Here is a 12195-nt window from a genome sequence, read left to right on the forward strand (position 1 = left end):
ACCTTAAGAGTAGAGCTCTTCTCCCCTAGGTCTACTTTACTAATGCTCTCTCTCCTTTTTGCTTTTCTCACTTTTGCTGATTAAGACCCCTTTCACTAACATTTTATTTTTCTCCCTTAAGTAAGGTTCTTGACCTGAAGTTCAAACATATATCAATCTGCAGACAGATGAGAATCAAGGCACACAACACAAATCATGTGTATCCTTGGGGGGACTATGACCACACCTGGCACACTTTTTAAACCCACAGGCTTTGTCCTTATCCATAAATAAACAGGTCAAACCTATAAAATCAAAACTCAAGCAATATGAAAAAAAAAAAAACTGAAAACCCATACTATCCAAAGTATCATGAGGCTCTAACCAATACTTAAATAATAACACTAGCACACAACAGCGATAAGTCAGGATCTGTAAACAAAAAAAAAAAAAAAAACACTGTTCTGTGTTCCTGATAAATCTGTAATGGGTAAACTCTAGTAACAGGTAAACATTCATGAAAAAATGTCAAGCATGTACAAGTTAAAAGACCTAAAACTTAGCAAAAAAGCATGGAAAATGTGTATGAAAAAAATAATGGCCTATGGGGGAAGTGGAGGAAGTGCACAGTACACACTGATGAAAAATTCAAGCCAGAAAGCTTGCAGAGAAAAATGCTTAGAAAATTGGAATAGTAAACAAGAATACGGTTCTGAAGAGAAGTTTGACTTAGCTCCCTTTTTGTAATGAAAAACTATTGCTTTCTAACATATGAAATCACTCAGAGGTAGAGGATCATTTCAATGCTTGTAAGCATCAAATAAGATCTGGAGGCAGAAGAAAGTGAATTGTGTTGTATGGGGGGGGGGGGGTCTCAAGCTTGGAGTGCTTCTTAGATGTTGAAACTCTACTGCCTGTGGCTGGAAGTCCTTTTACTGCAGTGTGCGGACTGAATCATGCAAGACATTAGGGTTAAAAGAGTTGGTCAGACTAATATGACTTTATAATAGCATACATAAAAAATAGCTCTACTGTTTCTTCTTAAACTATTCAACCTGACCAGTAATAATTTAAGAACTACATACCAAAGTCACACACTTAATCACACCGTTTAATAATTTATTCAAAAATTTATTTCAATTTAATGTTATGGGGCCAGCCAGATTTACCTGTAATAAATGCTATTTTTCAGAACAAAGTTTTTGCTATGTAATTATAACACACACCTAACCAGTTTTAACAGTTTACTTCTTAAATACAATTTTTAGTCATGTGTTCTAAACGCAGATAAACATGAAATTTCCCAGTACAACTGTTTCACAAATATTTCCTATGTATTATTTAAGCAGATATACAGATGCATCAACCACCACTCTGAACAGTTTTTAAACAGCTACTCAATTTATTCATTCGCATATTAAAAATAAACCAAGCCTTTATGGCTGTCAACTGAAAAAAAGGCATATGTAATTTAAGAGCACCCAGTTATTCATTTTACTTTTGTGATTTTACTTGTACAAAAATACTGAAAAATCACCATTTGATTTGGTTCATAATAAACCGCCTGTACTCTCACCTTCATTTTCTACCAGTGAGATGGATACAAGGTAAGATTTCATTTGATCAATGGTCATCATCCTTTAATACTATACTGCTTACCCATAATGCTCTGCTGCACAAGAAATGACTGCTGATAAAACTTGATGGCTGCACAAAAGAAAGGGCCACCACTCTGAGCAGTTCAAGAGGACGAGATCAATCTGATAAGAGCCTAAACCTGGTTTCAATACAAATGCAATATAGCAACTGGTAGTACATGAAAATATTCAAACTTGATTCAGCTGCACATACTGGAAACCAGATCAAACAGCAAGAGGTCTGTCTTCTCTTATATCTGGGGTTGCAGGCTACAGCAGCAATGTTACTTGGCAGTGCTGTTAGCCAAAGAAAGTGAACTCTCTAGATTCCAGAGAAACAGCAATCCTCTGATGGTTTTAAGAATGTCTGCATACCCCTCAAACGTGCTGGTGTCTGTTCATACTATAGGGACATATCCCTGGTGTAAAGCATTAAAAAAATGAACACGTGCACAGGCCAAACTTCAGAGACAACCAGATTACACTATATGAGGACCCCCTGGTGACAGGAAATCAGTGAGACTGCAAGTCACAAAAATAATTAAATTTCTTGTGACAAGTCAGGAAGAAACAAACAGCAAAACAATCTACAGAACATGACTGTGTCCTAAGCTGTGTACAAGAATTATTTTCCATATAGTGACAGGATTGCCAAGACCTGTTTCAACTCCTGTTCAAGAAATGCAATATTAATTTACTACCCTATACTTACAAGTCTAGTTTCATAAAGCTTCCCATAAAGTAAACAGTTATCAAGTGCTTCCACAGACCTAGAATACCATACAGTACCCCACCCTGCTACCTAGAATACCATACAGTACCCCACCCTGCTACCAACAAAACATTATAAAATGAAAATGTGTACACTTAAAGTGACTGTTTTCAGCTTATGACAGTGCTGAAGTACAAACAAATCATCATCAATGCTAGCAGTGTGTTCAGGATACTTTTTCCCTAACAGTGTAACATACATGCCTTGCCTTGATGGGAGCATGAATTGATACAATAAGGTTTTAGCAGTTCTGACAACCTAAAACTAATTGCATAATATGTTAGATTAGATGACCAGAAAAAAATCCATATTTGCTCAGTGCCTATGAAATACTTTTTCAAGTGCTAAAGCCACAGGTTACAATAAAGGTACTACAGTGAGAAAGCAACAACAAAAAAACAGTATTACATTTTATGAAAGACACCAGAGCAGTTAACTACAGGTTCTTGCTGCAACTTAAACACAACAAAAGAATTTAAGTGCAACATGCTTATTCTAAAAGTGCTTTGCCATCTAAAGTACACATTGCAGGTGTATAATGCTCATTACTGTTGTTACTTAAGCCACACAAACAAATGGAACCAGAACAAAGTATTGCAGTTTTTGGCAATTAGGTTCAACCACAAATCATATGAAAATGTTCCTTGCTATGTGGGTAAAAAGAAGAATTCTGCTGTCCTTGTTTCCCCAGAAAGGGCAAATAAGCAACTAGAGAATTTTTTTCCAGATATGTTTTATCTACTTTAAGATGTCACACTCATCGTCATGTCAGTGTTAAACTGAAGTCTTTAAGGTGAAGATGGTGAGAGACAGAAACAGCAAAAGCAATTCATATGTGCAAGAAATTTTACACAGCTGATTAACTGCAATAAAATTATTTACACTTCAGGTTAATTAATCCATGATTAAATACAAAAATGAAGACATGCTAATAAGAAATTACCTTTTAAAAATATACTGATTAAACTCCAAAAATGAACTTTTAAAAATTACAACATATGCTTACAATGTTCATTTTCGATATACGAAAACATTAGGAAAACAAATGTACTGGACTCTGCTCCATGACTCTTTTTAATCTGATGTGCTTAGAACACTCTAGAGGTTTCCCTAAAAGATTAGGGGACAATAACAATTAAAGGGACAAAACAAACAAAATCCAAGCTGTGACAAACTGAGAAGTAGTAATGTAAATTACAAGCTTACTTACAAAATGGCAGCTCAGTGTCCCTTAGAAAACAGAAACTGATTCTACGCCATTTTGTCAGGTTTAAAATACTGATAAAAACAAACAGAACTGTACTTAAATACTATTTTGCATACCCCCCATCACTACACAATGGATGGCAATTGGTTAGCAATGCTATACAGCAAATTGCAATGTTGTATTAATTTTACAAATGAATCAAACACCACAATATTAAAGACTTTAATCAAAATTGTTTACTGTACACGTGCAAAGTTTACTGTATATGCACAGTAATAGGGTTCAGAAACATATTATGGCATCTGTAAAGTTCTTATACAAAGGTACAATTGTCTTGAAGTGCTGTGATTTCCACAAATTCAATAATTAAGCTGTAGCCCCTTTCAGGCATTTATCAGACCATGTCTGAATTCAATTCTGTGTTCATATATTAATTTTAAACCCGACAGAGCAGTACGAAAATGTTATGCCTAATGTAGACTAGAGCACAATGCTCAATAGTAAGCATGTATACCACCAGATTAATTTTAGTTTTGAGCAGTCTGAATTTCACAACAGCCTTACTTGTCTTTCAGTAAGACAAGAGAAGATGCTTGCTTACTCTAATGGACTCAGCTAAACACAATGACCAGAAAATAAAAGTGGGGAAGCTTCTTATGCTAGCCTACAAAAATCCAGTTTACTGGTTCCAGTTCTACATTTCAACCAAACTGGATTTGTCACACTATTTGGGATAACTATGAAGATATTTTCTTGTCCTTTAATGCTATTTGTTAAAAAGTACACCAGCATTTCCAAGTGATCTGAATAACTGCATACGCGCATTCATTTGCAAAAAACTCAATATAAGGATTAGGTAAATAGTTACAGACTAATACAATTACATTCCTCTGCTGTACAAATTACATCTTTTAATAGAAGAAACAAGTGATCTAATAATTATATACAAAGGAAACCAACATCTGTAATGAAACTGTACTCAAGCGCTTTCACTACTGCATGAAACATTTCAATTAAAATTAACAAAACTCCTTAAAACAAATGTTATGTTTACATTTCTCAAGTTTCAGAAATCAAATCATTAAAGAAAAACCTCTAAAGCAATGAAAGGCGTTAAGTATATACATTTTTGCACCATCCTTTACAACATCCCTTACTGAAGATTACCTGGTGACGAATGTTACTTTTTGAAGACAACTTTTTCTGAAAGATGTTCTTGACTCTTGTTGATACAAGAGTGCTGCACAACCACTCTGACATGAAAAATTAAAGCATATAACTTATGCTACGGTGCCTCAACATTTAAGATCAGTGTAGTTACAGGCTGGGACCATCTCGAACAAGGCAGGAGCAAACATGGAGTTAAATGCCAGCTTCTGAAGGCATGCAAACTGTTGGCTCAACTGACGTCCGACCTTGACTTGACTGCTATCTACACTTGCTTTCATCATTAAACTACGCATCCCCTCTTTTTTTGAGCTCATAAAAGCAGTGTCGTTGCATTGCTGAAATGACACAAAAATAGTTCACATTGTGCTCTAATGTGCAAGAAAGCAGCAGCTAAGTTTTTTTCCATTTCAGACTAAGAGAAAAAAAAATAAGAAAAAATAACCGTTCACTGAACAGCAGATTAGCAGTAATGTTCCTCATGAACTGATCAGGGTGCTTGATGTTTAATATCTAACAGCAGTAACTGAACTGTTTCCTCCTCTTTGTAAACTGGTGTGTTAAGCTTCTTGTTGTGCTGGCTTCTTCAAATCCCTGATCTGTTTAACCAAGTAGGTCTTCTCATCATTAAACTGTTCATCTTCGGTCCTGTCATTCTGAAACTTGCTGAGAAACTCAATAAGTTTGGTCTGGTTCTTCAAAAGAATATCCAGAATTGGCTGAGTTTTGTTGGGGTTTGCTACAAACACCTATAAAAAAAAAAAAAAAACATCTCAAATGTTTTGCCAAGTTTATCAGTTAAAGAATGAATACAGTGCGGTTGTATTCTAACACATCAGCATAACAGTAAATTTTCAGTAGTAGACTCACTACTACAGTGATTGCTTTATCTAAGGAAATAAGCTGCAGGTGAACACCTGCTGTTCTACTTTGACTTACAAAGCTTTACAGACATCCCCAGAGCCAATAAACTCTGCCCTCAGCCCAAAGGGGTCTGCTGTAAGGCTAAAGGGAACAGCTCACACCATTTTTAACACTTTTTCCACAAGAAGTTCAATCAATTCCTTCCAGACAACTTTGAAAAAACAGCACGCATCCAGTGCGAGAACCTTTCCATGTCAGAATTGCTAAATTAGCTTGAAAATATTACAATTCCTCTAAATATACTTTTGTGTGTATTTACTGTATTCAAGTCCATAACGTACCTGAAGTTATTAAAGTTTACTTGCAAGAGACAGATCCCACCTAAAGAACACCACTTCCAGTGTCTTTTCTGTCATAAACAAGCCAGGATCACCCACCAGCAAGCTATATAATACTTAAAATGCTCCTTTGATGGGTCTTTCATGTATACAAAGTTAGCTGTTAGGCACAATGGGTTGGCTGCCCCACCAGAAAAAAAAAAAAAAAAAAAAATTAAAAAATTTTTGAGCCCACCAGAAAACCCCTCTTAAGGAGGAGGGGAGATGCTGGAAAATGGACAAACCAAACTAGTAGTGAATAAACCAGCTGGCATGCACTAAGTGATCACAATGACGCCACCAATCTTGCATAGTCATGAGGGAGTACAGTTGTATAAACTTACCATAAATGTAGATGTTAAGAGTGTATTCACTGTTGCAGTCATCACCTGTGGGAGGATTCCCAAAGCTGAGGAGAGGGGTGGAGGGATAGGTTTGAGTCCTAGGCATGGGTCAGTAAGCCCTGTAGAACTGCAGAGGCAAACCCTGCCCTAGACTTAGAAAAAAGAGGTAGGTGGTAATGCTTTGTAAAGGTATGGACAGAGGTCCAGGTGGCAGCTTCCAAGATGCCCCTGGTGGGGACTCCTTTGAGGAAGGCTGTGGAAGTGGAGGCTGCCCTAGTGGAATGGGAACGAATACACTTGGGGGGTTTCCCATGTAGTCTGTAGCAGAAATGGATAGTGTGATACTCATTTGGAAATGGGCTTCCCCTCTGCCCCTGGGGCAAAGCTGACAAGCAGCTGGTCTGTTTCTCTGAAGGGTGTAGTACGGTCCAGATAGTATCAGAGTTGTCTGTGCACATCTAGCGAGTGCAGAATTCTTTCCCCCTTGTTTTGAGGATTGGGAAAGAAGGTGGGTAGGTGTATGCCCTGGTTGAGGGTCACATCAGATACCACCTTGGGCATAAAGGAGGGTTAGCCCTCAGGGAGACCCCGTCTGCATGGAAAATGATGAAGGGCTCAACAGCCACGAGTGCCTGAAGTTCTGAAACCCTTTTGGCTGAGGTGATAGCTAGTGGGAAGGCAGTCTTCCAGGAGAAGTATTTCAATTCTGTTGAAGCAGCAGGTTCGAAAGGAGGTAAAGGTTAGTTTTTCTAAAACATAACTCAGGTCCCAGGCTGGCATGGGAAGCCTTCTGGGAAGTCTAATATTAGAAGGCCCTCTGAGGGATTGTTTAATCAAAGGATGACAGAAGAGGGGGAGGACTAAATCGTAATGGGCTGAGATGGCTGAGGCATGGATTTTAATAGAAGATAAGGAGCGGCCACCTTTGAGCAACTTGGCTAGGTAATCCAAGATAAGAGGGATGAAAGGATGTGAGGTACTGGCTCCAGGAGCAGAATCTCTTCCATTTCCCTGCACAAGATCTTCCGGTGCTGGGCCTTCTGGCCTCTGTGATTATGTCTAGGACCGGTATGCTTAACAAGGACCCCTTGTTTGTTTTTAAAAGTATTAGCCAAGCTGAAAGATTGAGAGTCTGCAAGTCTGGGGGCATTATCCCCCCCCCCCTGGGTCAGGGGGTCCGAGATAAGGGGAAGCTGCTTGGGGGGCTGTAAAGTCGGGCTGCACAGTAAAGGGTACCAATGCAGCCTGGGCCAATCTGGAGCAATGAGGATGGGCTTTGGTCTCTAGTCTTTTATTCTGATCAGTATCTTGGGAATAAGAAGCAGAGAAGGGAACGTGTGCACAAAGAGGGAGTTCCAGGGGAAGGTCAAGGCATCCACCTTCCACGCTAGGAGGTGATACACCCTGGTACAGAAATTTTGCAGCTGGTGGTTGAGGTGCAAAACAAAGGGATCCACCTCCACAGTCCCCCACTCCTGTGTGATTTGCAGTAAGATTTTTCTGTGGAGCTGCCATTTGTGGGGGTCCAGTAAGTTTCTGCTTAGGTTAGGTGTTGTTGACCCCTGGCAGGTATTGGGCAATTAGGTGTACATCCATGGAGGCGGCTGTCAGCCAGAGCTTCATGGCGTGCCTGCACAGAGGGTAAGACTGGGTCCCCCCGTTTGTTGATATACCACACCTTACTGTGTTCTGCTTTTATAAGGAGAACCCCTGGCATGAGATGGGGTTTGAAGGATGTCAGAGCCTTTTGTACGACCATCATTTCTTTCTAACTGATGTGTAAGGGAAAATGTTGAGCATCCCACAGACCTTGGGTGCACCTGCCTGCTAGGTGAACTCCCCAAGCAATGTCTGAGGCGTCGGAGGTGATGGTCTGGCTGGTAGGCCGGAGGATGAAGGGAAGACCCTTGTTGTTGGCAAAGGCCCCTGCCCACCAGAGAAACTCTGCTCTTATACATGGGATCAGAGGGAGAGAGGTCTCTAAGCTGACATCAAAGGTTCTTTAGATACCACCGAAGTTTTCTCAAGTGAAGCCAGGCCAGATGAATTAGAAGGATGCAAGATGCCATGTATCCTAGGGCTTGCATGAGCTTCCTCGCAGTGAGGTGACTTCTGGAAGCCAGCTGGGTAAAGTAGAGAGGCAGGAAGCTCGGATTTTCTGGGGATAGGAAGGCTATTTGGGATGCTGTGTCTAGCAGTGCTCGCAAGAAAATGATCTTCCTGGAGGTGTTTGCTTTGATTTCTTCTCATTGATGGTGAAACCTAGGGAAGCACGAGGGATTTGACAAAAAGAAGGTCCTGGAGCAGCTTTTCTTTGTACTCTGCCTGAATGAGGCAGTCGTCCAGGTAAGGGTAAATCTGTATATTCCTCTGTCTGCAAAATGCTATGGCTGTGACTAAGCATTTGGTGAACACTCTGGGTGCAGTAGATAAGCCAAAGGGGAGCGCAGAGAACTGAAAGCGTGATCCTGCTCTGAAGTGCAGGACTTTTCTGCAGGATTCCCTTATGGGGATGTGGAAGTAGGCATCTTTTAGGTCTAGGGTCACTAGCCAGGCATTTTTTTGTTAGCATAGGCAGCAGCTGCTGGAAAGTTAACATTTTGAATCTGGGGATCACCAGGGAGGTGCTCAAAATGGATAGATCCAGGATGGGGCACCAAGTGCCCTCTTTTCTGGGAACAAGGAATAGTCTGGAATAAAAGCCTTTGCCTGTTTGATCTGAGGGGACGGGTTCTACTGCCCCCTGGGATATGAGAGTTTGCATAGATTTTGCTTTGTCTTCTTTTGTCTTCCATCTTTTTAAGCACCTCCTCTGCTTTTACTCCAAACAAGTGGCCCTTATCCAGGGATGAGTCAATTAGTTTAGACTTGACATGATCAGGGAGAGGTTGTTCCTTCAGCCATACATGTCTCCCAATGACAGATCCTGACACTGCTGCCCTGCTAGAGGCTTCTAGGGCGTCCCATCCACAGTGTAATGAGTGTTTGGCCACTTGACAAGCAGAGTGCAGTAAATCTGCCAACTCTTGAATTGGCACAGTCAGGAAAGGTAGAAAACTTTTGTTTTAATAGTTCCAAAACTGTTGTTGATATTTTAACATATGGAACTGACAGTTCAGTGCTCTGATAGCTAAGGTTGCAGATGTGTATACTTTTTTACCCTATCTGTCCAGAGCTCTGGAATCCTTGTCTGAAGGGACAGGATTATTGTCAGAACTAGTCTTAGCTCCTATAGGTCCCTGTGCAATGACCTCTGGGTCTGCAGCAGGATTTCTGTACAGGTATTTGTGAGAATCCGGTACTCTAATACCTGTCAGGTTTACTGGGAGCAGGTGGGAGGGCATCAGGGGCTAAAGCTGGATTCATAGAAAACATCAAACATTTCTAAAATAGGGGGGAATGGCCAGTGGTCTGTGCTGGGGAAGGTCCAGAAACTAAGTCTTTTCTTAGACTGGGGGGGAAGTCCGGAGATTCCCACTGGAAATGTTCCCTGAGGGTGTGAAGGGTTTCCCCAAAGGAAAGGTCCTCCTTGATGGGAGGCAGAAGGAATGGATTCCTCTGCATCTGAATCCTCAAACAGTTGGAGGTCGCTGCTCCTCTTCAAAATCTTAATAGTCAGATTCCTCAGAATCCTGTTCTGTCACAATTTTTGGAGAAAGGGTGCCTTTTTCCTTTTAGAAGTTGTGGCCTGAAGACCCCAGATAAGGGAGATGAGATCCTTTGCCATTTTAAGGATTTGTGCTTGGGGTGGTGGAGCAGGAGCAAGACGGTGGCTAGAATCAGATTTTCTAGGGGTGGCCTGGCTTCTAGGCCTGAGAGAATCTGTCGGTCCAAGAGAAATGGTAGTTGGATGAGAAGACATTGTTTTATTTTTGTCTCGATTTGGTAGTGCAAAAGGCCTCCTCGGAAGCCGTTGCCTGCATTACGGCTCAGGACCCAACCGAGGCAGAGACAGCCAAAGGCTAGGAAAATGAAGAAGATTTCTGCAGCATACCGGACTCCGAAAGGGTCCTAGTAGAGGCCTGCGTAGTTATCAAATCAGGCATCAGGTGCTGCAAAAGCGCCTCACTGAATTCTGGAGAACTGGCGACCTGCTTAGCGGTAGAGTAGTCAGAAGGCTTAGCCTTGTGTGGTCTATCTCCATCTTTATCTCTTTTTTTTTTTGGAATGTCCATGGATTGTTGGCTGATGAACACCATATCGGACTGCGAAGGCAGAACATGAAAACTGTCTACAATAAGAACTCTATGGCAAATGGTCCTCGCATTAAAGACGGCACAGAACCGGCAACGGGGGATGTCGTGGACTGGGCCTAAACAAGTGATGCAGTAAGAATAGAAGTCTGTGTGGGATCTGCTTTCCACAAGCAAGGCAATTGTCAACTTTTTCGGACATCAGTTAGTGCAAGAAAAAAGGGTCCCCCAACGGGGTACTTAGCTTTAGACGTTTTCAGCTGAAATTCAAACGCTGGTAGCAACTGACCGGCACTCGTGCGAACTGCTTCTGCTACAGGCTCCACGTTGACTGCTTTGCTTTATGGCACTGATGACCTGACGTCAGACTACAGGTGATTGCAGCAGACGCAGAAAAACGTTGACTCTGGTATTCGGGCCGGCCGAGGGCTACCACAGCAGGGATAACTCACAGGTCATAACTGCAACAGTGAAACACAGATAACATCTTAAGAACCACTGAGGTTTTGCTTTGTCTTCTCCCAGATCCATGGCCTCTTTCAGTGGCATCAGATGTCTTGACTCGTGCAGCTGATTCTCATGATAAAAGTCCTCCAGCAACAGTGATGTTTACAATGAATGTACAAAGTTTGTAACCCTGCTATAATGGTGGCTGTTTAAACGCATCACTGTTAAAGTATTTCCTACTATTGACACTTTAGTGCCAAGCTTTGTCCGTTATGCCAGTCTTGAAGAGCTCCGATTCCTACTCCCCATGACTGATGTACATTTGGCTCTAAGCACAAACAAGCCTACTGGTATAAGACGGACATACACAGACATCATTTTAGAGTTAAAGGTATACAAAAGAAAGGGGGGATCCCACCCCACCAGCAAGGTAAGGTTTATAGGAACCTCTTTAGAAGGGAAGAAGAAAGTATTGTAAAAGTGAACTATTTAAACACCTACTTATGGTAAGTAACCTTATAGAAGTGCACTATGTTCATCAGATCACTGTTGTCTTCCTTACTACTGTGCCGATTCCCAGAGCTTTGTGACGAACGGGTGGTAAATAAAGAGGAGTGACAACTGATTATGATACACAAACAACTTGAATATCCTGCACTGGCTCTAGAATGAGTGCCCAAATTTGTAATACCTGATAATTGTGAACAAATATCCGTACGATAGCTTCTATAATAGACTGGGTACCTAACCATTGTATGAAAGCTGCAGTAGTGGTCTTGATGCTGTGAACTATGACTGGGCATTACTTGCTATGGTTTGCTATGTAAGAAAACTGAATGCAAAAGGACAGTCATTTGTAGATGGCTTGTTTGGGCACAGGGTCTTTTTCTTCTGAAAAGGAGAAATAAGCAGTTGGTGAGTCTTCCGATAGCCCTTAGGTTCTACCCAGGTAGAATGTTAACTGCCTGTACATATCTAGGATGTGTAGAACTCTTCCCCCTTATTTTGGGGATTGGAAAAGGCAGGGAAATAGATACTCTTGTTCAGGTGACTAACCTTGGGTACAAAGGTTGGATCAGTTTTAATGCATAGAACTTGTAAGGCCATTGTGTGCAGAGTGTTACCCTTCTAGCAAAGGTAAAGGCAAAAAGTACAGTTGTGTACACTTACCATAAATGTAGATGTTAGAGTGTATTCACTGTTGCAGT

The 12195-nt window shown here is 41.1% G+C and overlaps 1 protein-coding gene across 1 annotated transcript in view; it reads right to left on the reverse strand.

The window, feature by feature from the left end:
• Positions 1 to 1089: 1089 nt before the first annotated feature.
• CAB39 (calcium binding protein 39) overlaps positions 1090 to 12195 on the reverse strand; it is a 1351479-nt gene continuing 1340373 nt past the window's right edge. Inside the window, exon 19 of the mRNA XM_044070040.1 lies at positions 1090 to 5511. Within this exon, the coding sequence (XP_043925975.1) occupies positions 5323 to 5511 (189 nt within the window). The 3' untranslated portion in view covers positions 1090 to 5322. The remainder of the gene's footprint in view (positions 5512 to 12195) is intronic.

Source organism: Protopterus annectens, chromosome 4.part1 (assembly GCF_019279795.1).
Source record: "Protopterus annectens isolate FY-2018-M chromosome 4.part1, PAN1.0, whole genome shotgun sequence".
Taxonomy (NCBI): Eukaryota; Metazoa; Chordata; order Ceratodontiformes; family Protopteridae; genus Protopterus; species Protopterus annectens.